This window comes from Andrographis paniculata, unplaced genomic scaffold (assembly GCF_009805555.1).
Source record: "Andrographis paniculata isolate CXL003 unplaced genomic scaffold, ASM980555v1 Contig57END, whole genome shotgun sequence".
Classification (NCBI taxonomy): domain Eukaryota; kingdom Viridiplantae; phylum Streptophyta; class Magnoliopsida; order Lamiales; family Acanthaceae; genus Andrographis; species Andrographis paniculata.
Genome location: NW_026137592.1, coordinates 3,628,435 through 3,654,299, shown reverse-complemented (window position 1 = coordinate 3,654,299; position 25,865 = coordinate 3,628,435). Strand labels below are relative to the sequence as shown.

The window sequence follows — 25,865 nt, the reverse complement described above, 5'->3', positions numbered from 1 at the left end:
TCACAAAACATCATATCAAACATTATTTTAATACCAAACTCAAAGCAAAATTTTACCCAACTTATCAAAAGAAAGATACAGTGATATTGTCACTATTCTATGCATGCAACTAAATTTTAGTTTTGTTTTTTGTGTTTTTGCTGCTTTTTATAATTTTTTTCATACAACTTTTAATAAAAATACTCTTTAAATTTCTTACAAAATATGACATCTGTTTATAATAAATATTTAATATTTTATTTTAAATCGATTTTAAAGTACAATAAAACAAATCTTTATACTGCTCACGGAATATTTTTTGTACGTGTATCTATATATATATATCTATATTTTATACAAATAATGTTCAATATTATTTGAGTACATTACATAATAATCAATTTGCCACTTATTCTTCTATTTATCACATTATTTATTTATTTATTTATTTATTAATTATTTAATAAGTTTTTCAAACAATGATATAATTAGCCCCGATAGAGGGATAAATATATATAATATGGTTGTATACTTATGAAATATTAATTAAATTAATCAATTATTGATTTTAATTTAATAAATAGAATTTTTGAAATTTAATTTAATTTTCTTGTTAACTATGCAATCATTTCTTAATAGAACACTTACGAATGTATTAATTTATTTTATTATTATTATTTATTATTTATTATTATTGTTTTGGTACGAAGGTTTGAAATATCTTAATAGATAATGAACGTACAATTTTACCTATGGTGTTTGCAATAATTTGGATTTGTTTAGGTGTTTGGATTTTGATTTGGAATTTGAATAGTAAAAAATTTGAATTAAAATAGTTGTACGATGTAATATGAATAGATATTGATATGATCTTTTGAATGTAAAATTGATTTTTTTTTAAGTATAATATAAAAATAAAAAATAAGTATTTAATTTGATATTTTTAGCGAAAAAAATTAGATGAATAGTTAAAATCTTTACCTATCCTCCAAACAAACAAACAACAATGTTTCAAATATAATAAGCTTCGATGGTGTACTAATAATAAACATTTATTTTTCTGACATCTATAAGCAAACTTACACAAATTCAAAAATGTATATAATTTGTTCTGATGTTTATATTGGGAGATTAAACCAATTCTCCCAAGTAAAACTAGCTAGAGTTCTTGAAAATATCTCTCATTTCATTTCATGAGAGAACAAAAGTGAGTCGAGCTCGTCGCCAAACCGGTTGGGTAGAGATCAGTCCATGGAGAAAGATTGACATCGATTGCTTGTCCGAATTGATCGTGCCTTCGCGCATCCTCTCCTGCATTATTGTCGCATGCGCTCCGGCTCAAGTGACTTTGAATGTGCAAGCTCGGGGCATGCACGAGCGTTAGGGATGACGGTCGCATCACTTCATCCATGTGCTGAGATTGATCCCTACAACAAACAAAATTTTGCTCGGATTTTACTATTTATTATTATTTTTTTTGAAAGCATCAAATTAAACACCTATTTATTATTATAATAAAAATCAATTTACATTCAAAATTTCATAACACCTATTTATATTACATTATACTTCAAATTTAATTTTTTTACTATTCAAAATCCAAACGACTAACCAAACACTCTTAATAGTATATATATATACATCTGTATTACTCCCTTTGTCATAAAAAATTTACTCATTTGACTGGTGACGGAAATTTAAATAAATAGGTAAAAATAGGAAAAAAAAATTATGATAAAGAAAAAATAGAAAAAATGATACTCTCTCCGTCATTCAAATCTATGCTTACTTTCCTTTTTGGGTTATCATCGAAAAATATTCTCATTTCCTTTTTAAGTAAAAAATCATTCCACTTTTGTACTATTTTTTACTATAAAAGGAAAAATTAACAATTATTACTCACTTCTATTAAAACTCATGTCCGGTTAAATGAACACACATTTGCATGACGGAGGGAATATTTCTTTTACTAAGAAGAGAAACAAAGAATAAATTTAGATAACTAAAAAATAAAAATAAAAATGAATTTAAATGACGGAAGAAGTATATATTATATTAATATATATATATATTGCATTTTTTATAATATTTATAAAAAATGGTGTTACCTAAAAAAAATTGAGTGAACAAAACCGTAGCGTAAATCTCATATATGTATGTATATATATATTTAATGTAAATGTGTAATGTATACAAAATAAATTTGGTTACATAAGTCATCTTCGTGTGAAAAATATGTATAAAAGCTCTATTATGTGCACAAATGTAGAGATTTTATGAATAGTTTTGGCTAATATAAGGTGAATTATGAGACAAAATTTACCTAAGTTATTTTATGAATTATTCTAACATAGACATGATTATCTTAATCTATTTAATTTATGATAGCATTATTTGTTTTTATGTTGATATAGTCATGTTTCCTTGTAGTATGGCTTGATGCAAATTCTATTTGCAATAGTAAAAAAAATTAAATCGTACCTCGGCGGAAGAAGCCCGTTCGAATCCAAGAAGTTGAGGATTTGAACTTGTGGATCCCTCGGCGGAAGCCAATCTAACACATTATCTTGATTTCTCACGCCCATAACATTTATGTCGCCGGTCTCTATAGGCAAGTTCATCATCTAAAATGTATACCAAAAAAAGAAAAAGTTTGTGAATGGAAAACTTGCAATCATGTTTTAAAAAAAAAAAGTTGATCATTTGTGATCGCGAATCTTGAAAGTAAGTTATTGAACTCATCGATACCAAAGTATAACCAATTTAAAAATAAATAGTTCTTTGTTTGAATCTAAAGAACCTGTGAGGTTTGTGGGCAGGGATTGTTATACTGATCTTGTAGAATATGCTGTCGATTAAAAATGCAAGAAAAAAAAAAAAGTCTCTATTAGTATATTACTCGAAACAAATATGGCGCACACAAATAAAGACACTTCGATTCTAGAAAACTTGCCTTGCGCATTCTAATTTGTCGCAAGTTCTCTTCGAGAACTTGTTCTCTATACTCGGCCTCACACAACACGTTGACTTCCGAAGGATCGCCTTCATATATCCTACACGAAATACACACACATATATATGTGTATATACATCTTTTTATTTAGACAACATAATCAATGAATAATTTCCAATGATTAACATTTATATATATATTTCTTCAGAATAAAATTTCCAATCCTAAATTACACACCTCAGTTTTTTCTCCATGTCTTCGAGTTGGCACTTGCATTTCATCAATTGTTTCTGAATTTCCTGCGAGTTCATAAACTTGGTTCATCCCAAATCTTAAATTAAATTAATTATACTACCAATAATTGTGACAAAGATAGACTTGCAGAGCCAAACCTCCAGTTGAGAATCATTCATATTAGCTGGGCTGCTGCATATATATATATATATATATATATATCAAGTTAACAAGAAAAGGATATTAGACAATTTTGATCTTCCCAAAAGATTAAAAAAAAAAAAAAAAAAAAATTGTTGAAGTTTTACACACATATATATAATTATATATATATATATACCTGTTGGGTACTGGATAACTTCTGTCAGCATCAGATTTCAACTTTCCAAGGGCCCTTTGTAAATGCTGCAAATAATAAGTAATTAAAATTTCTTGTGTAGCCCTATGTGAAAGATATATTATTCTTTTAGTTAAATATATATATATATATATATATTTTGGAGAAAATGTTACCTCTTGATTCTGTAACCTTTTGTAGCAGCAGCAGCAGATGGTTGAAAAAAACAAACATAAAATGATCCATATAAGCATAGTCTAATCAATGCCAAATAATACCCTAAAAATTAATTACATGATTTATTAGAAAAAAAAAAGGAAAAAGAAAAAATTCATTAGATTACCTCCCTCTTTCGTGCTCGGGAAGATTCACGAATCTCACCATGATGTCTTCGATGCTTGAAAAGAATCAACAGCAAACAAACAGACAGATTAAGCAAAAAAACAAACAAAAAGAAAGAATCCATGGAAAACAGCCACAGTTGTAAGAGAATACATACATACATACACACAAACAAACAGTGTGATGGATGTATATACAAAAACAAGAATAAATAAATAAGTAAAATTCAGACCTTCGATTTCCAGAGAAAATACTGACTCGTCCAGAAGGGGAAAACATGATGAGTGCAACATCAACATCGCAGAGCACAGAAAGCTCATAAGCTTTCTTGATCAGACCATTTCTCCTCTTCGAGAATGTCACCTGCCTGTTCGTTGTGTTCTCAATCTTCTTGATCTGCAGCTTCACCCTCCCCATGATCGATCGCAGCCAAATTTGAGAAAACCCTAGCAGATATACAAAATCTTATGAATCAAGACTTACATATACATACATATACATATATAATAATTAATTGTATATGTATGTGGAGAAGGAGAGGGGAGAGGGATTGTGGAGACGAGGAGTTACAGGCTTTAATAGAGGAAGTAAGTAGAAAAGTAGGTTGGGGATAAGGGGGGAGGAATTGAAGAGAAAAATGGGGGGTTTTGTTTTGGCAGTGTCAGGCTGAGTGACGAGAGAGAGAGAAAGAGAAAAAAGAAAGTAATGGCGGTGATGTGCAAAACAAGAATTTTGATAGCAGTTGGTTACAAGAAAGGTAGCCGATATGGATCGGAGGAGAGACGATAACCAGATTTCCGACACGTAGCACAGCCATTCTTAATGCTCTCCTGCTTGCTGTGGCTCCTCCCTCTTTAATTCCATTCATTCCCTCTAATTTAATTAATTTATCATCATCATCACCAAATGATAATAATAATAATAATAATAATAATAATAATAATAATAATAATAATAATAATTAAAAAAATAAAATAAAAGAGTTTTGGGAAACCTAGGCTTGTGGTAATCGGTGCAGGACTCTTATTGGGAACTAGTTAATTAATAAGGGCTGCATGTGTACCAGCTGCTGCTTGTTTTGTCGTCGAATTCTGGACATGAATGACCTTTTGCTTATTTACTTATTTATATATAGGTCAAATTGTCATCTTAATTTTTTGTGTTTTTTTGAAACAAATATAGCTTCTTTCGTGCTAATAGCACATAAAAATTATAAAACAAATAAAACTAAAATAAGCAATATATATATATAGTATTAGTAGAACCGATAATTGGTCGATTCGTGTCGGGTTGAATACTTTAAACGGTTTAAATTACTCAACCTTAACCCGATCCGTATTTTATTATCGTGTCGGGTTCGTGTTGACCCGTTTATTATTGTGTCGGGTTCGGGTTGACTCTTGTTGACCCATATACATAATTAAGTCGAATTTCTTGATTCAAATTAAATAATTTTTTGTTATATTGTCGTGTTATGTTAGTTTGTATTGGTTTGAGCTTAAATTAGGTTGAATTATTTAAAATTGAACTTAGTTTAAATTAATTTATGAGAAAATTATTAAATTATGGTTATTTTACATATATAATAAATATATTAATCAATATTAATATTTGACTCAAACCCAATTATTTCGTGTCGGGTCAGTTTTTGCCAACTCTAAGTATTAGTATGTGTTGACACATGCATATCCTCGAACTCGAGACTTAACCAAGGCTCTGATACTATATCGAATGGTAAATGACCGTCTCACCTAAAAGCTCAAATTATTAGGGAAACACAACCATTAATCATATATTCGCAAATAGGAGGCTCCAATAATCTCATATAAACCGGTGTTGCTTACATATTTGTCACTCTCCCTACATGGTCACTTAAATTTTCTATATCACTAAAATTTATTTTCACTTTTTTTTTTTTTTAATCTTTTACCTAATAATATTTTTGTTTTCTTTTTAAATAAAAAGTTATAAAGTAATCAAAAGTACGTCCCCGTATTAAAGTTCATATCTAAAAGTTTAAGCACATATTTAGGTAACAGATATAGTACAACTTAGTCAATATGTCAACAAATTAACACGGCCATGCATGTTTAATTAAAGGCACCGATATTTAAAATAGAAAAAAAAAAATTCCTACGACTTTTATTAGACACATGCAACCTTGTAATATATTTATGACAATTAATTAAGTCAAACTTTATTGTTTTCCATGCTAGGCATTTTTTATTTTTTATTATTATTTTTTTTCTGCTTTAAGCTCTAATAACTCTCTACTTCTTCCGTACACCTGGACTTGGTTTGTCTTCTCCAGAAACTCCCGAAATAGCAAACAATGTAAGTTCATTTGAGATTTCATACTTTTTTACACTACAAAAAGAGAGCTCGATTTTGTGACAAAAAATTTTCATCGCAAAATCGTGTTTTTTTCGTTGCCAGTCTCATTAGCGATGGAAGTTGCGATATATATATGAAATCCGTTCAAGCTTTACCGACGGTTTTTGCAACAAGATTTGTGAGGGATAATTTCCTCGCAAAACTGATTTGACTATTTTGGTCATCAAAGTAGACCTTGTGATGAAATTATTCAGTCGTAAATGCTCACTTCGGTATACTGATTTTTTAGTCCCATAACTGGACATTTTATCATTGTAGTCATGTAAGTAGAGACTGTCTTCAATTTAGTCTTTGATGTCTATGTGGCATCTGCGTGGCAGACTGACTGATACATATCGGCCAAATTAGCGCCACGTGACTGACATATTTATTATTTTTAAATATAAAAAAATTACAATTATAAAAATAAAAATAAAAATATAAAATATAAAATTAAAAATAAATAAAATAAAAAAATAAAATTATTTATATATCTGTCAAGTCAGCACTATATGACTTTTAATAATTTATATATTAATATATTTTTTAATTATATTTTTTATTTTTTATATAAAAAATATAAATTATCCACTTATCGGCCACGTGGCGGCGATGATCTGACGGACATATGAATAATATTTATTTTTTAATTTTTATACATTTTATAGATTTAATTTAATTTTTATTTTTAATTTATAAAAAAATAAAATTAAAAAAAATAAAAATTATCCACGTGGCAAACACGTGTCAGCCACATGGCGCTGATCTAGCCGACATGTATTTGCCAGCCTGCCAGCAGATGCCACATAGGCATTGATGGCTAAATTGAGAAAATTTTCCATTTAAGGGACTAGTTAAGACAACCTCCAGTTACAAGACTAAAATGATAAAGGGATCCAACTATGTGACTTAAAAAACAGTTTACCCCAAAAATTTGACTTTTTTTTTTTTTTTGGTTTATCCAAACCTCTCTTAACCAATATAGTATATAAAGAATGAGAGTATAGTCTAGTGGCAAAACCCTCAACTCCTTAATCTTTCGGTCGGGGGTTCGACTTCTATTATGCCTATTCCCCTAACAAACATCAAAATATGAATATTACAAATCCAAAATAAGTACATCAATAAACAACTGGAGCACCAAAACCATTATTGGGGTCTAATCTATCTATCCGGGCCTTGATGTTGTCGAGCTGGTCCATGATGGTCATAGCTAAACCCTCCATGCGCTACCGTCGTGCCTCAATGTCTTCAAAACGACGGTTGAAATTAGATCATCTAGCGTACAATTATCACAGCTATACGATGTCTGAGCAGGAGGAACCGTCGATGCCATCGATCCAAGCTAAAATATTATTTTCTTATTGTCTTGGTGCACCAAGAAAAATAATATTTTATTACGGCTACACTTTGTATCGCCAAATTGAGTCATCTCTTTCTCAATGATGCTCATGCCTTCCTAAAATTCATAATTAATGAACATTATATGTATTGTTTGTATTAAAGAAAAATTATAATACAATATAAATTAATTGGCTTACTTTCACTTGAGTTGTCTTCGTACTGCAGTTATGCACCCATTCATAAGTGCTTTATTTCATGAGATCAACAATCATAATTTGCATAAGTATTTAAAGGAGATTGTTTAATACTTTCTAACAATTATGTAAGTACAAACTTACTCTTTAGTGAAGTATCAAGGAACGAGCGATACCTTCTAGTATGAGTGGCCACAACTTTGACATTCGAATTTCTACCGTGTCTATTGAATTTCACTGTCTCCGACTTCTTGATGACATTCTTAGAAGTTCATGCCTCTCTCCATGTCTCGAGATTAGGGGCAAGGATGACCATGCTCGCCTTCTTGTTGTGGCTATAAAATATTTCATATAATCATTTATTGTATGTTTTATTTACCTTTTTGTTGTAACTTGGGCGCATGGCTCCATTGTGCATGTCGTTCCACTTCATGTGTTCTTGCAAACAAGAAATATTGTAATTATATAGTAGGATAAAATTTGAAATTAGCTGTATATGCCTTTAATTACTATATAATAAACGATTCCTTATTGTATTACATTTATTTTCTGTTCATATCACTGTTTGCTTCTAGTGACACACTCCCCCACTTCTGTCAAATGAGGTGGCTTCTAAGTCCTGAAAGATGTAAAAAAAGTGGTGATGCTCATCGCTAGTAGTATCTATGACTGGGGAAGTAGCAGTTGAACAAGACACATGAGTTTTCAAATGTATGAAAGTAGAACCATTTTGAGTGTTTGAAAGTGGAACTACTTGAATGTTAAAATATGATAGAAAATTTTGGATAAATATGGTTCCAAGTGAAAAATATGATACTAAATCTTAGAATATCTAGAAAAAGTGTGGTCAGGGCTCTTTTAAATCTGAAAATTTCCAATAACAAGCAGTTGAGATTGACGAGACGAAAAAAAATCATGAGTATGATATGACACAACCAATGCATAATCAGAAATCGGAGTCTTACTAAAGTTGAGTCTCCTCAAAGAAAATTTCTTGAATAGCATCATCAAGGGTAGGTAAAGAGTGACGATGTAGTAGAATGCATGAATAGGCTCAAACTCAGGGCGAAGAGCCATTAATATTTGAATGAGTTCAAGATGCTCCTAACTAATCACACATGCCGTAGGCAATATTTAATAGACTGAACTCGTGCGAGAAACTCATTTACTAATTGACCATTTTACTATGGGATGTAACTAAAATTTCTCCAAAACTAATAGCAGTGAGCAAGATCTATAGTCTAAAACGGTTTGACCACCTAAAGATGGTCATCATTTCGAAGCCAAAACATGCATGCAAATAACTACGTCTACAATATTTCAAAATTTTTGTTGATTTAAACTCCATGGTGTTCCAATTAAGACTTTGTGGAGAAAATATCATTGATAAAGATACATAAATAGAAAAAAAAAAAAAAAAAAAAAACATTCACTACACTTCATGCCTCAAATATGGCTTTACAACAACAATTTCGGGAGAGAGACTTCAAGAAGTGTTGTGATCTTATTATATGTGTTCTCTTGTCTCAATAATAATGAGTTATTGATGAAATTTCACAAATTTAGGTCAACTAATAAAATCTATTTTCTGAAGTGATATGTAACTCAATATTCAAATAATATGCCTAGAAATAGAAGACATGAAATTTGGACATGTTTGAGGGGAACTTATGTCTTGCTATCACTATGAGTATTGTTATGATGATCAAAAGCCAAATAAACCTCTTAAGTGGTTTACAATAAAGTAGTGAAAGCTTGAAACAAGCTAAAGACAAATGTAATCAATGTGGAATGGTTGGACACTTTTATATTCTTGTCCCTTGAATATTTACTAGCTTACTTTGTCAGGTTGTATCAAAACTTAATGAAACAAAAAGATAAGGCTCTTGAAAATGCCAAGACTAAAAAGTGGACTTCTTTAGAATGAGATAGTGGTAGCAATATTTTAGTATTTTAGCTAAATTAATATTATTACTAATTTTGACAAAGTTAACAAATTAATATTTAATTGTTACTTTTCATTAACTCTTATTTAATACACATCTATATTTCATTTTTCAGAAATAAGGAAATATATTTTATACCATTATATTTTGTAACAATATGTCTTATATATAGTGCATTAGTATACATTATTTTGAAACATAAAAATATCTTACCAACTTGAAGTTGAAAAAATTCAAGTTGCAAGAATGATACTATTTCTCCCAAGTAAAAATTGATAAATAGATATCAAATTAGAAAAAAAAAAATTATTAATTACAAAGTTCATTGATAAAAAGAAATGTATATTATAAAAAAATTACTTTCATTATTTTTTGGTTTATGTTATACAAAACTAAGTGCTATTGAAATGTATTTGTTGGATCATAAGTCTATCAATTTTATAATTTGACATTATTGACTTGGATATCTTAGTAACTATGATAGACAAATTATTAAAAACTACTCACAGTCATCCATTGCGTTGAGGTTTAAACCCCCAATGCCTCAAGTGATCACCTGCCACACATGGTTCGCCTAGTGTGACTTTTCTGTCGGGCTTACTTTGCAGAGTATTAAATACGGCCGGGGGTTTATCCCACTTTCAGATAGCGGCTGCGGGTTCCCACGTCATAATAAAAAAAAACAAAAAAAATGAATAAAAATGTATATTGGTTGCTATAAAAAAAACAATGAATATATTTTTCATTTTTGTCAATTTCACATTTTCGCAGTTTTTTTTTTAAAAAAACATATATATTTTAATTATATTTTTAATTATTATTAATAATATTTTTCTTAAATTTTTGTGTCTATAATAACTATAACATAATGTTTGTAACGAAAAAAGTATTATTTATGAATGAAAATGTAGAGCTTTCTTTCTGCATTAATAATAATAATGATAATAATAATAATAATGTGCAAGAGCACGACATAGAAAAGAGTAATAGTTTTCATAGAAAAAATGTGAAAGAATGGGATTCAGCAATTGTAAGAATAATTTTTTGTTTTCTAAATATTGATCATCTCTCTGATTTTTGCATTTAGAATTAATTGTTTTATGAAAAAGAAGAAAAAGAAAATATGATACCAACAAGGGATTTGAGACATTATTACCATATTCAACCTCTAACAACATCATCAAAGGGTGGGGATATCTTTTCTTTGGAAACATAAAACTGCTCTAAAATCTTCATGTCTTAAACTCTAGTTTTCTTGCCTGCAAACCTCTAGTATTCCTCTAAAATTGAATCCAGAGACCAGTTATGATATTTTGTCTAAAGCGCACCCCACAAGACAACCAGTACAATGCTATATATATCGTGCCAGAAAGAAAAAATAATACTTATATATTAGGCCAAGTAAAATCTTTGCATGCCGATAAAGAAAAAATATTTCTTGTCCGTAGGTACAATTAATATACAATTGGAAACATCTCTAAGGGGAAAATATTATGTTGATGATAGGAAGATTCAAAAGGGTGAATAAATACCTAATAACATTTATAAGGCATGGCGAATCGTATCCTCGGTGATATCATTTGCAAATAGCATATCAAGTTTCAGATAGGAAAACTCTAAACATGTTTTATCTTATAATTTGAATTTTATTGAAAAATATTGATCAATAAATGTTGAACATTAACTTCCATTGATTCATTACTATCATCATCTTCGAGAAATTAAAAATCGAATGATTAGGAATACAAGAAGGGAACTCCCCACACTCGGTAATTTCCTATTTAAGATTCAATTCCAGAAGGTTATGATGCTCATGAAGAGTCTTAAGAATGATTTGAATACATTCAATTACCACAAAACATGTGAATATATAGATCAAGTATTTCAGAAAGCATTGATAGGAGGATGCTTCTCAATAAGTTTATAATATATTGAATAAAAAGGATATAGAATTGGAAATATTATACATATTGACAGTAATAGCAGCCAGAATGTGAATACTCTCGGTACGAGAATTAATAAAAATGAATTAAATTTTGCGGATCTGCTAACCAAATGGTTATATTGATCAAATGTATAAATTGCTAAAGGGAATGGATTTGAAATCCACGAATTAAGAGACAATTACAGTGGTAACCCAATCAAATCACTCGGAGATCCCAAGCCTTGGTTCAATGAGAAAACTAAGTTGTAATAGTTCGGCACGAACACTCGACTACCATTCCCTAAATAGCTACGAGTGTTACAATGTGCAAAGTGGTGAGTTTGAGTCACTGACTCTTAATAATCCTAAAAGTGTAGTTGAGCACTTTGAGATAAGATTGCCTATGTAAGTGTGAAGTGATGGCCGCTTCAAATAAAACACTTATGAATCCAAAGAGTGATCCATGACCAAAACGGATCAAAACGTGAGAACAAAATGAGGTTGAGATAGCATCATGTCAATATTATTGACTAAAATGTACACAAATGTTGAATAGTTCAATGCATCATGTCAACTAGGCAACCTGTACATACAATAATATTGACTAAGGAAAGTTCAAAGTCACAAGCTACCTATCCCGACGTGTCGATGTCTCTGGACTGAGCTGTGTGTTGTCTATTTAATGGGCATTTTCACTCTTATAGGGGATTGTTAGAAAATCAGTTAATTATTTAATCGATGGAATTTAATTTTAAATTAAATTCATAATTTCCGGAACCGATTATTCGGTGAGTTAAAATGCATGTGGGTTGTATGGTGGTTATTGATAGTGTGGTTAGGCATATCAATGCTGGTAAGCCACAGGCGCGCGTGCCACCTGTCCGGACCAAATAATTACATGTGTTGAGCATAAAAAAAACGATGGAATTTCAAAAAGATAGTCCGAATATAAGTCCGGACGCTGTTAAGGAAAAGGCTTCCTCCGGAGAAGGCAGAGATCGGGTGTAATAAGGTGGGCACGGAGCTCAGGTATGATAAGGTCGGGTGCGGAGCTCAGGTATTATAAGGTCGGGCACGGAGCTCAGGTATGATAAGGTCGGGCACGGAGCTCAGGTATGATAAGGTCGGGTGCGGAGCCCAGGTATGATAAGGTCGGGCACGGAGATTAGGCGTGATAAGGTCGGGCACAGAGATCAGACGTGATAAGGTCGGGTGTTAAGATCGGACAGGACAAGGTCGGGCACAGAGATCGGGCGTGATAAGGTCGGGCACAGAGATCAGACGTGATAAGGTCGGGCGTTAAGATCGGACAGGACAAGGTCGGGCATGGAGATCGGGCGTGATAAGGTCGGGCACAGAGATCAGACGTGATAAGGTCGGGCGTTAAGATCGGACAGGACAAGGTCGGGCACGGAGATCGGACGTGATAAGGTCGGGCAAAGCAGAAGTATCGGCAGACGCGGAGGTTTGTCAAGACGAAGGTCGGTTAAAGAAGAAGTATCGGCAGACGCGGAGGTCCGTCAAGACGAAGGTCGGGCAAAGAAGAAGTATCGGCAGACGCAGAGGTCTGTCAAGAGGATAGTTTGTTGAACCAGTTATCCATCTAAGGAGATAAGGCAAACAGAGCTGGTCGGTTGGTTCGTTGTCGGATGGTTCGCTGTCGGTTGGGCCGGTCGGATGGTCCGTAGTCGGTTGGCCCGTAGTCGGACCAACTGAGGTCGGACGGAGGATGGCTGATACGGAGGTCAGTCGGAAGAGGAAGTCGGGCGAAGAAGGACGGCTGATACGGCGGTCGGTCGAAAGAGGAAGTCGGGCGAAGAAGGACGGTTATTACGCAGGTCGGACGAAGTGAGGTCGGGCGAAGAAGAATGAGACGGACGATACGAGGTCGGACAAGAGACCAGATGGTGGTCGCTTGGTGGGGCGGCCAAGGATTCGTTTGGTCTAGCAACTAGTTAGTATCTGGATTGGTCGGTTGGCCTGCAGTCCGTCTAAGGAGTTAGGGGTTATTTTGGGCGGCTGAGTAGCCGGTCGGACGGTTTTCAGAGGCGGTCGGCCGAGTCAGTTGAGTGCTGTAACTGGCGAGAGCGGTTAGTGAGTCGGTTAACACACGTGTCAAAAGAGGAGGACCTGGTGGGCGGTTGACAGCGGTTGCTGTAACCGACCGGACGATGGTTCAAACCGTTTCTTTAAGGGGTTATTTAAGGATTCGGGTCTGTTCTTAAAAATCATCTTCAATCGACATCAATTTCAAAAGAATTGCCTTTGGGGATCACCACTTTATTTTCCAATCTGTAGTTTTATTTTCCTATTTTATTTATGTATCCTATAGTGTTCAGAGACTCCTAATCTCAAGCACTAATTATATCAAATTCGAAGATAATTTCCTATTTTCGGATTTTACTTTTTATTGTTGAAAAATTGCATCAACAACATGCATATATGATAAATAATTATTTGAAAAATTCAAATAATATATTTATGACCGGAATTAAATTTGGTGTTTATGACCAGAATTAAATTGGTGTTTATGACCGGAATTAACGTTGGTGTTTATGAATGGCGGTTACCGGCCATTAAACATCGATGGTTTCGACTCGGACTTAAACACTCCCAAGGTTGGAGTGCTTATATAAAGCCACTTTCACCATTCCAATTAATCACACCAAGAGGACTTCTTCCTCTCTAATCCTCTCAACCCCACACATTTTCCGGCGAGTTTTCCGGCAAGCTCCGGAATCTATACTTACCTAACTTCCCGACATAGCTTAAGTCCCTTTATTTTAGTTCGCTGGAGCTCCGAAATATTGGGGTTCCACCTAATTTAGAGATGAACGTAGTTTTATCTTTGAGAACATTACGCCACAAACCGAAGGCACTACCGGGGCGTATGAGGTTCTACCTCGACTCGACGTGATTATCGAATTTATTTCGATAAAGTTATTGTGATTATCAAATTTATTTGATAAATTAATTATCGAATTAATTTCGATAAAATTATTGTGATTATCAAGTTATCTTGATAAATTGATTATCAAATTTATTTCGATAAAAATTATTGTGATTATCAAAATTATTTTGATAAATTGATTTCAATATTTTGATTATCGAATTTATTTCAATAAGATTGTCGTGATTATCGAATTTATTTCGATTGATTATTGAATTAATTCTGATAAATTATTTTGATATCAAATTTTATATTTCGATAATTATTTGATATTCTCGTGGTATAAAATTTTTTCCAACGGAAGTAATCTCCTCAGCCAAATGGCATGGCAAACACAAATTAATGTGGCGACATACTCCACTTCACAACTTGATAAGGCAACAATAGAGAGTTTTTTTTAGTTCCAAGATAAATACAGCGTTGCCAAAAAAGAAAAATACGAACCTTGGTGTGCTTTTACGATCATTGTAGTTTCTGGCCCAATTGCAACCACTAAAACCGACAAGCTCTGAATTTCCAATACTAAAATACAATAAACCATAATTAACTGTACCTTTGATGAATTTGATAATTCTCTTGGCTGCCTTTAAATGAGAAGTCATAGGCTGCTCCATGTATCTACTCATCAAACCAACTTAAAAATAATGTCCGGTCGGGTGCACGTCAAGTATCGAAGGCAACGGACAAGGCCCTTGTAATAAGTTGGAATCACCGGTTTTTCATCTCCTTCCTCTGATAACTTGATTCCATACTCCACGGGAACATCAACAATCTCGCAGTATTTCATAGAAAATTTCTTCAATACTTCTTTTGCATATTTTTCTTGTAAGACAAAAATTCCATCGGTTTCTTGGTGTACTTGGATGCCAAAAGAATTTCATAAGTCCCAAATCCATCATCCTGAACTTCTTCTCCATAGACTGCTTAAACTCTTTAACTAGGCTGAAAATCAAGTTATGCATTTATAAGCACACAAGTAACATCTTTCACTTGGATTCATTTTCACGTGTAAAGCATGCTCATAGGGGCGTTTTGTGTATCTGAGGCGGGAAAAACATTCATCAGTTCTTGAATTCGATAAAGTGCATTTTTCAATTAAAACTCTTTGTCTTCATAGTCTTCGATGATGAAACCTGGTGGTTGTTCAATGTATACTTCTTCTACAAATTGCCTGTTCAAAAATGTTTATTTTATGTCCATTTGATAAATATTTCACTTCTTTTGTGCTGTAATAGAAATAGATATTCTCACAGTTTCAAGTTGTACCACCGGAGCGAAAAAACTTCATCGTAATCTACTATGTATTTTTGTTTGTACCCCTTTTGCTACCAATTGAGCCTTGTACTTCTCCATTTCTTCTTTTTCACTTTTTTTTTCGTCTTAGAACATCCATTTCACCCCAATTGCTTGCTGTCCATAATGAAGTGTCGGGAGCTCCAAATTATTGTTCTTTTGTATTGCATAGATTTTATATTCCATGGCTTTTCTCCATTTTTCTTCTTTTTGAGAATTTTCAAATTTCATAGGATCAAGATCTATAAAAAGACAAATTAATTAACCCCTCATCAATTGCACGGATAGAAGCATTAATATCCTAGACCCTTTTGGTTTGAATGATCGGGCTGCTGCCTGAATTAACGTTTCTTGGATCATCTCGGGTGTGTTTTGAAAATAGGGATTCAATTTCTCCAGATCTTACTTGTCATTGATTGGTGATTCAAACCCTTCTTCGAGTGGAACTTGAACATATTGGTTTGAACGGTTCTAATTCCATTCTTGCTCGTCGTCGAATTCCACATCTCTTTGCATCAGTACTTTGCGAGTCAAAGGATTGTACAACTTATATCCACTACAATTCTTGGCAAAGCCCAAGAAAATGCACTTTTGGCTTTTATCTTCAAGCTTTGTCCTCATTTCTTCTTGTACTATTGCAAACATTACATTTCCAAAAATTCTTAGATGGTCAACCTTCGGCTTCCACAAGCTCCAAGCCTTTTTGGGAGTGATATTTCCAAGTCTTTTTGTTGAAAACATGTTCAATAAGTACATTGAACATGCAAGAGTGTCACCCCAAAACTCATTGGGAATATTTTTCTCCTTTGACATGCATCAAACCATATTAAAAATTATTCGGTTCTTTCTTTGCAACTATATTTTGTTGTGGTGTTTGTGGCATAATGAGCTGGTGAAAAATCTTATTTTCCTTAAAAATCTATCAAATTCATGGAAGTATATTCGCCTCCTCGATCAGTATATAAACACTTTATTCGACATTCGCTTTTCTTTTCAACAAAATTTTTGAATTCTTTGAACTCTGTAACGATCTCTCTCTTCTACTTCATAAGGTACACCTATATTTTTCCACTGTTATTATCTGAAAAAATATTCAGATTTTTATCTCTATTCTTGGTCATCCTCATGTTGGTAATGAGATATTTATTCTTATCCCGAGCTCAACATCATATCTTCTATCCTTATTTGTATTCCTTCTCGAGTAATTGACCGACACTCAAAAGTTTATGTTTTATTTTTGGAACATAGTAGACTTTACAACTGCTTACTTGTTTTCAATTTTGAAGCTGAAAAGTTATATCGCATTTTTCCTCGATCGGCTTCTGTGAAAGATCTCCATAAGGGTTGAAGCTCCTGTGTCCAGGTACCATGTAATTTCTCCAGTCACATCAGATCTATTCATTTCCATCAGCACCATGGGTCCTTCACTACTTTCTTCCTTATCAACAAGGTTCGTCTTTTCTTCTATGTTGTTGGTGTTGTACCAACACTCTTAGGCATAATGGTCAAACTTTTTGCGCAAGTGATATTATATTCCAGATTTTTCAGTCTTTTATCCTGAACTTTTTTTTATGTCCACGACTTCAGTATCCTTCTTAGCTTTGGTTAGATCCGTGAACAAGATCATCCTTATAAGACATGTTGCTTTTGTTTGTGTGGTATAATTTTCACTTTCGCCACATCACCCTTTTTGTTGTGGAAATCGTCCACGTTGTGGTGCTCTTTTGAATGAATCACTCATTTTTAAATGAGACGGTAGTTTGTACTGCTTGATCCAAGGGCTGCCCACTTTATTTATTTATTATACGTTGTTCGTATCCTTGTAACAAACCAATCAATTCCTCGATCGTCAATGCCTCAAGGTCTTCGGATTCTTCAATGACAACAACTACAAAATTGTATTTCGAATCCAATGACCTCAAGATCTTTTAGATTACATGAACATTACTGACCTCTTCACCATTTTGTCTCATTTGATGAACGGTGGAAATAGACCGAGGGAAATAATCATAAATATTCTTTGAATTATTGACACAGATCTTTGAATTGGGCTCGCAAAGATTGAAGATGTGTACGTGCCTTCTTTACTTTATCATCAACTCCAGCGTGTGCTTTCTTCAATATTTCCCAAGCTTTATGTGATGTTGTTACTGTTTCTATCAGTTCGAATGTGGCTTCATCAACGCCTTCATATATTGTGGACAAGGCCTTTTTCTCATTCTTCAATTCTCTTAGTTCTTATTCGTCTTTTTCCATCTCCGTTAGTGTATCGTAATCAATTTCCACGATGTCCCAAACATCAAGTGAACCCAATAGAGCTTTCATCTGTATACTCTACATCCGATAGCTGTCTTTGGTTAATTTAGGTACTTGAGATTGAATGCAACTAGCCGATGCCATTTTAAAACAGTCTCATTCTATTGAAAATCATTTCCTTTCTAGCTGGAAGCTCCATACATTGAATCACCTTGCTATTGGGATGTCAAGCCAATATTTTTAATGGATAAATGATTGAGAGTGGCTCCAATACCAAATTTTGTTGAAATAAAACTATATTTTGATTGAAAGTGGATGAAGTAGATGAAGAATAAGAGCACACGTTTTGCTTGGAATCTTTTTACTTGTTTCATCACACAAGACTCAAAGGAGTACATACACAATTTATACATCTCACATACACCTTCCAAATACACTTATTTAATTTAGTCTTGATTCTCAATTCACCATAATAACACCAATAAACTCATTATTTTCCAACAAGTAAACAATTAGACACAATTTTAGATGCACTAGTCAATGTGACACAAATTTTGATATCATTGTAGAGATGAAATGACATAGTTGAGGTTAAAAAGACAAGAATATAACGGGAAGCTATTGAGTGGAGCCTTCGGATTGGGAAGAATATACGACAACTATCCTTGACGGCACAATGTGCAAAGCTACTGGACAAAGAGAAGAGAAAAGAAATTAAATAAAGAACTGTACATTCTTAGTAAGGTATATTTGTACCTTCAATAATGTAATTTTGCATTACATTTGCAATATGGGCGTGTTGGGGTGCAAACCCAAGTCCCACATCAGAAGTTGTGAAGAAAATTGCACACCTTATAAGTCCCAAGTGAACTCCACTAGTACGAGGCCTTTTGGAGGATATCCAAAAACAAAATCCGTGCAGGCTCAGCCAAAGCGGACAATATCATACTAGTGTTGAGTTGACCCAGTCCCAACAGTGGTATTAGAGCCCGGTTAGATGGTGAAGTGGACTGGGTGGCATTGGACATTGGTTGTGGTGGTGGGCTCACCCTCGTGACCTGCGGATGTGCCTTATGTCGAAAGTCTTCTGGCGGTGTTGGGTCGGTCTCCATTGAAGTGGTCAGACAGCGGGTCCCTTTGTGCTAGGCGGTAAAAGCTGGGCAGAAGGTCCTTGGTTTGAGGGAATGATTGTTGGGGTGCAAACCCAAGTCCCACATCGAAAGTTGTGAAGAAAATTGCATACCTTATAAGTCCCAAGTGAACTCCACTAGTATGAGGCCTTTTGGAGGATATCCAAAAACAAAATCTGTGCGTGCTCAGTCCAAAACGGACAATATCATACTAGTGTTGAGTTGACCCAATCCCGACAGGGTTCTTATGGAACAATCATGGTTAAGCAATGAGAACATGAATTAGACTCAATTTCTGATATAATCCAAGTAGGTTTTATGTCGTTTTGTAGTTAAAAAGACTACTTTTTTTAATTTTCTTTGTATTTTATAAAATGAATGAGAACGGATTTGGATAAATGAGATAGTAATATTGCATTGAATTATTAAATTTTTTTAACTAAATAGAATATATATTATATATTTTGTTTGAATATAGGTATATTTTATATTTTTTATCTTATTAATTAAGAAATGTGGCAAATTAAAAAACACTCCCCGGAGATTTATTTATTTTTATATTATATTTTATTTATATAGTAAATGTTATCATTGAAAACAACATCAAATATCTTATTGGGAAATTCTCTTATTTAATATCTATGCATGAGATTTACTAATTTATTTAAACACAATCAAGAAGATTTTTATAAGAGAATCGTGTTTTAAATAATATAAATATTTGTTTATATATATAGGTTGTGTTTGGTTTGAATGATTTTGTTCTCAATAATCAATATATTTATATTTTTTAATGTTAATATATATATATATATATATATGATTTCTTCTTATAAATGTTATCACAAATTCAAACCATAAATTATTGCTATTATTATAATTATTAAGGTTGATTCGTTTTATTATTCCAGTTTCCTCCTAAAAATATTTGTTGCACATATCCAAATTAACGTTGGGTGTGTTGTGTTGTTTATTGAGCTGAAAAGAAACGCATGCAAATGAAATGATCCGATGAGCTCTTCTTCTTCCCGAAACACAGGCAACGGTACCACTTCCTTCTCCGCCACTCTCCTCCACCACCACCACCGCCATGGCGACTCCCAATCCCAAGCCGCCCTCCTCCCGCCCTCCTCCTCTACAGCAGCTCCCTCACCAACGTCTCCCAAGGCCGCCCCCGAATCTCCCGAGCGAAACAGTACCGTCCTCCTCCACTCGGTGGAGATCGAGGCCCCCTCCTCGTCGCCGGGCCTCTCAGTACCCCCATTCTCCTGGAAGAAGCTCTGGAAATTCACGGGGCCCGGGTTCCTGATGAGCGTTGCGTTCCTCGATCCGGGCAATCTCGAAGGCGATCTCCAGGCGGGTGCAATCGCGGGCTATTCGCTGCTCTGGCTCTTGATGTGGGCGACGCTCATGGGGCTTTTGATCCAGCTCCTCTCTCTCAGGCTGGGCGTCGCCACTGGCCGCCACATGGCCGAGATTTGCCGGGAGGAGTACCCTAATTGGGCGGCGCTCATGCTCTGGTTCATGGCCGAGCTCGCGCTCATCGCCGCCGACATTCAGGAAGTCATCGGCAGCGCCATTGCCATCAAGATTTTGAGCAATGGAGCATTGCCGCTTTGGGCCGGCGTCCTCATCACCGCCTTCGATTGGTTGTTAATTATGCTTTAATTTTCCTATTTGATTTTCTTGCTTTTCACTCCCATTCTCGTTCTCATTTTGTCTTCTGTGATTTTGAGCTATTTGGGCATTTTAGAAATGATTTCTTATGTTATCTGAGGGAATGGAGAAGAAGCACAATTGGTGTGATTGAAGGCCATTAATTAGTAAATTTTACAACATCATCTTTTGTTTTTTCGTTTGGGGTTCCTAATTTATGCACGTGTCTTGATTCTTTCTAACTTATGCATCGTGTGATTAGAAATGGGAGTTGTTGCCTTATTCTTAATGTGTGGCATTAATGATTTTGAAGATTAGATTCATCTGGAATGCTCTTAATGTTATGATTTCAAGAATCAGTAAATTTCACTGCTGTTTTGCTCTAACAATCGAAGCCTACTGCTGGAATACAATTCCATGATCTTGCAGTCGCATCAATGAACTTGGATACGATGAACATTTATAAGTGTTCTTGATGCCAAGTGATCGATGCCCTTAAGGCCTCCCTAGCAAAATCTTGCTTTATCCTTTATGTTATATATGATTTGTAGTTTTAGGACTACAACTATTGCATCATATCCATGTTTCTCGTTTTTTTGAATAGAAGTCCTGCCATTGCCATTTTCGCATTCCGAATTAATGAAGGGAAATATTTTCTGTCGACAGCTTCATCTTCTTGTTTCTTGAGAACTATGGAATCAGAACACTAGAAGCCTTCTTTGGTGTTCTTATTACAAGTATGGCCATTGCATTCGCCTGGATGTTTTTCGACACAAATCCTAGCGGAAAGGAGGTTATAGACGGTATATTGTTTCCATCACCTCTCACCAACCCTTTATGTTATATATGTTTTTTCGCAAATGCACAATTGAGCTCCTCGTCATTGAAAAAAAAAATGAAAAACTCCTGAGTTTTTGGATACAGTTCATGAATAGAATTCTAACATGCTGCAGGGCTGTTGGTACCTCGGCTAAGTTCCAAGACTCTCCAAAAGGCTATCGGAGTTGTCGGTTGTGTAATAACTCCTTACAATGTCTTCCTATATTCAGCTCTAGTCCAGTCGCGAAAAGTGGACACGAAGAAGAAAGGGAGAGTACAGGAGGCGCTAAATTATTACACAATCGAGTCCTTCATAGCCGTTTTTGTATCACTGGCAATCAACTTGTTTGTGACAACCGTATTCGCAAAAGGGTTCTACGGGACAGCACAGGCTGACAGCATCGGGCTAGTGAATGCCGGAGAATACCTGGAGCAGAGATATGGCGGGGGATTTCTTCCGATTCTATACATTTGGGGAATCGGTCTTCTTGCAGCCGGACAGAGCAGCACCATCACGGGCACTTACGCCGGGCAGTTTATAATGAGCGGCTTCCTTAACATGCAGATTAAGAAATGGCTGAGATCGTTGATCACGCGAAGCTGCGCCATTCTACCCACAATCTTGGTGGCTATGATCTTCAACCGATCTGAAGAGTTGCTTGATGTACTTAATGAATGGCTTAATGTTCTTCAGGCAATGCAGATACCGTTTGCAGTTGTCCCTCTCCTCCATTTGGTGTCGAGCGAGCACATCATGGGCAGCTTCGTAATCGGAACTACTCTAGAGGTAATGCATTTTCTTTGTTCTGATGTGTTTTTTCGAACCCTTCTTTGTGTTTGAAATATAGAATGATTGATAGAAGCCTATGACTTTATCAAAATCGAAATTGAATTCATATAAATGGTTACAACTGAGTTTTGCCTCCGTTGTACAAATTTTTGGAGTGAATTACATTATATATTCATATAGTTTGAAAATTACATGAGATCTATATATGCTTTCCGTGCAACTGAGATGAACAGTTCGATTTACCTGTAAGTATAATTTCAATTGTAGCCTTACACAAAGTTTTGCAAACATATATGTATTCATATAAAAGTACTATATTAACTTTTTAGTAAATTGTAGAGTTCGTTTTATTTATTTATTTATTTGTTTTAGCTTTTTTATTTTGGTAATAGTTTGAAAGAGATGATTTTAAGAGAGAATAATATATTTATACTGGGAATCGCAATAATTGCATACTAAAATATAAAAAACTGAAATAAAACTCCAAAAGAACATACCATAGTTTTAAATGTTTCGAAAAGGATTTTTGTTGTGGTAAAATACATTCATCCACAATGGCTAATTTCAAGCTTATGGCTTTTTTCTTTATTTTTCTTAGAGGATTTCATGGGGTGTAGCCGCGATCGTGATACTGATAAATGGATACGTTCTAGTGGACTTCCTCGTGTCGGATGTCCACGGATTGCTTGTTGGCAGCGTAGCTTTCATTCTCGGAGGCTTGTACGCAGCATTCCTCGCATATCTTATATTCGTCGGCAGGAAACGAGCGGATGGATTTTCGGTTCTCGGAACATAAGACCATCTCAAATGCTGGATGAAGAAGCTCAGATCTTTCTGCAAGCCTTGAGTTAAGTTCATACCATTTTGTAGATTGCTCTAAAATTGTTGTTATACATTGTAGAATTTTTGTATTGCCATTTTTTTGTAAGCCTAGAATGTTTTTGGTAAATACAAGATTTAATTTATTGATATTATTACTCCCTCAGTCCCAGAAAATATGAGACTATTATTATAGATAAAAGTATAATTAGTAACTAATTAAAAAGTGTATTAGTAAAAATAATTATAAATTAAGATTAAGATAAGTAAATAATTTAATTAAAATTAAGAAAATTATAAAATTTAAAATTTAAAATGTGATTAAAGTGCATAATTATATTTCCAAACATAATTATGTGGGACGACGGAGTATTATTTTTAAAAATATGAAATACTTATTTCACCTAAAAATTTATATTATATTAAATAATAATTGTTTCATTTAAAAGTTTAAAATTAAAAATATATATATTTATTTATAGAAACAATTTAAAATATATTGAAACTAAATAATGAAAGAACAAAGTTTATTTCTTTTATCTTAAATATCAAGTTTCTAATGTTTGAATTGTGAATTTCTCAAAAAAAAAATATATATATATATATATATAATTTTTTATCTCACAAAATATATCATCATTTTAATATCAAATTCAAATCAAATTTTGCAAACTACCAAGTTATATAAGAAATTTATTAAAGATCAATTAACAACAAATATTAACGAAACAAATTTATATATATATATATCATTAATTTTAATAATATAATATAAAAAATAATAGTACTCCTTCCATTCAATATAAATATAAATCAATTTATTTTTTAGAAATATTTAAAATTCTTTTTTTTTTTTATAAAATTAATTTAATATTAATTATAAATAAATAAAATATTCTTTTGTATATTTTATTGATAAAAATATTTAAAATATTAATTATATAAAAAATAATAAAATAATATTATAATAGTAGATCATTGGGACGAATGTTTAAACAGAAATTAATAATTTAAATCACGAATAAAACGTAACACCCAATCAGAATCTTGTAAGTCACCGAAGCACACCAACGTAGTCTGAAAAGTAATTAAAGCCAACAGAGAGAAAATCTAGAACGGGATAATTTTGAAATTTTCTTGGCACACACGCTTTTGGAAAATTCTCTGAATCTGAATGGAGCTTCTCTTCCCTTCTACAAAAATCTACCCCCGACCCGATCCACCTTCTGTGCAATTCAGTTCAAGAATTCTTCCTTCCAACAATGGGGACGATATACAGCTGCCGAGAGTGCTGCGCAAATCTGAATCTCCACGAATCCACCCTCTTCCCGCCGGACTTCTACTTCGAGGCCGGCAACAAGAACACACTCTCCTTCTCCGCAATCGATTCCTCCAAATTCAGGTTCGAGAAAGAAGACAAAATCAGGCCCTTCTTCGAGACCCTTAATTACTGGGGCATCCAGAGGAAACGCACCAAGATCAAGTGCAACACCTGCGGGAAGCTTGTGGGATACATTTACGACGACGGCCCGCCGTTGACCAATGGCATCGGGCAGTACGGGTTCGGGCCGAGCCAGGCCGTTCCTAGAAACCCTAGGTACAGATTCAAGATCAAGGCCCTGACTACTAACCCTCAGGCTTGATTATGAGTTTTTTTTTTTTTTTGGAGCTTTTTCGCAATGTAGATTTTATTGTGTGCCTGTTGATGAAATTTGTGTTTACTTATCTCTGAATAGTTTCTGATTGAAATTTCTGTACACAAAGCATATATGTGTGTGTGTCATGACTGAAATCTGTCCCTGCACTTCTATCAGGGCATGTTTCTTTCATGTTTATAATAGGACCAATTTGTACCATTGTTTTATATTAGTTTGGTAGAGATAATCTAAAACATTAGTCCATCAACACTTGGTTTATTTTTCTGTTTTTCATCTCACTCTAGTAAATTAAAGTGAATATGTGATTAAGGGGTCGATTTGGTGACTTATTGTAAGCATGGCATGAAGTGCTTTGTGTTCGAACTTTTTGTGTATTTGCATTCCCATTTAATTTCAAGAACTCTCTAGAGTTGATCTGGAACCATTATTTGTGCACCCTACCTTGCCCATATTTATTTGAATTTGGTTGATTTATTCCAATCAACCAGAGTCACAGTTGGAATATAAAGGTATTCTGAAACTAAATATTTTGTAATTGTTCTTAAAGAATTTGTCTTTGAGATTTTGGATTTAAAAACGTTCATTGGATTCACAACTTTTTTTACACATGCATTTAAATATGTTGCCTGCTCTATGCGGGAATGGAGTTTCTGATTCGGAATTAAGAAATCATTGCTCTGCGGAACGGGCTGAGCTCCACCTGCTATGATCGTTGGTACCTCCTGAAGGAACTTCCAAATTCCTCTCAGGCCCACCACCGGAATCGGCTCTGTCACCAAGTCCGATTTACCGAGCTGTTGGGAATCCTGTTCAGAAGCTTTTCCCGCGGCTAATCTTTGATTCCAGCGAAAAACCTTGCCGAGTCTAT

General features: G+C 33.9%; 3 protein-coding genes across 4 annotated transcripts; 2 read left to right on the top strand and 1 right to left on the bottom strand.

Annotated features, from left to right (window-relative positions):
• Positions 1-974: 974 nt before the first annotated feature.
• LOC127257490 (agamous-like MADS-box protein AGL104) lies at positions 975-4,423 on the bottom strand. 2 transcript variants are annotated; one of them, XM_051283942.1, is made up of 10 exons: positions 4,078-4,423; positions 3,847-3,900; positions 3,680-3,695; positions 3,507-3,571; positions 3,325-3,355; positions 3,170-3,231; positions 2,933-3,032; positions 2,780-2,827; positions 2,461-2,603; positions 975-1,406 (listed from the first exon to the last, which is right to left on the bottom strand). In XM_051283942.1, exons 1-10 carry the CDS (start codon positions 4,260-4,262, stop codon positions 1,166-1,168), a joined length of 945 nt encoding a protein of 314 aa, XP_051139899.1. In that variant the 5' UTR covers positions 4,263-4,423; the 3' UTR covers positions 975-1,165. The 2 variants fall into 2 exon arrangements, with proteins under 2 accessions (XP_051139899.1, XP_051139898.1); XM_051283941.1 differs by having other exon boundaries at positions 3,325-3,358; positions 4,078-4,422.
• A 15,843-nt stretch (positions 4,424-20,266) lies between these two features.
• On the top strand, positions 20,267-23,382 carry LOC127257258 (metal transporter Nramp3-like). The gene is made up of 4 exons (XM_051283642.1): positions 20,267-20,904; positions 21,578-21,714; positions 21,865-22,517; positions 23,119-23,382. The coding sequence occupies exons 1-4, from the start codon at positions 20,267-20,269 to the stop codon at positions 23,314-23,316; spliced, it is 1,626 nt and encodes a 541-aa protein (XP_051139599.1). The 3' UTR covers positions 23,317-23,382.
• A 1,069-nt stretch (positions 23,383-24,451) lies between these two features.
• LOC127256835 (uncharacterized) lies at positions 24,452-25,656 on the top strand. The gene has a single exon (XM_051283051.1). The coding sequence runs from the start codon at positions 24,602-24,604 to the stop codon at positions 24,980-24,982; it is 381 nt and encodes a 126-aa protein (XP_051139008.1). The 5' UTR covers positions 24,452-24,601; the 3' UTR covers positions 24,983-25,656.
• Positions 25,657-25,865: the final 209 nt, after the last annotated feature.

What these genes read in the sequence shown, in the direction of transcription:
- LOC127257490 (XM_051283941.1), bottom strand. Translation starts at nt 4,262, where the DNA reads ATGGGGAGGGTGAAGCTGCAGATCAAGAAGATTGAGAACACAACGAAC. An exon ending in AGTTATCCAGTACCCAACAG is followed by an intron (nt 3,359 to 3,506) that starts GTATATATATAT and finishes ATATATATGCAG; the next exon opens with CAGCCCAGCTAATATGAATG. An exon ending in AACGGGCTTCTTCCGCCGAG is followed by an intron (nt 1,407 to 2,460) that starts GTACGATTTAAT and finishes TGTTTGTTGTAG; the next exon opens with GGATCAATCTCAGCACATGG.
- LOC127257258 (XM_051283642.1), top strand. Translation starts at nt 20,267, where the DNA reads ATGAGCTCTTCTTCTTCCCGAAACACAGGCAACGGTACCACTTCCTTC. An exon ending in CTCATCACCGCCTTCGATTG is followed by an intron (nt 20,905 to 21,577) that starts GTTGTTAATTAT and finishes TTCTGTCGACAG; the next exon opens with CTTCATCTTCTTGTTTCTTG. An exon ending in CGGAAAGGAGGTTATAGACG is followed by an intron (nt 21,715 to 21,864) that starts GTATATTGTTTC and finishes AACATGCTGCAG; the next exon opens with GGCTGTTGGTACCTCGGCTA.
- LOC127256835 (XM_051283051.1), top strand. Translation starts at nt 24,602, where the DNA reads ATGGGGACGATATACAGCTGCCGAGAGTGCTGCGCAAATCTGAATCTC.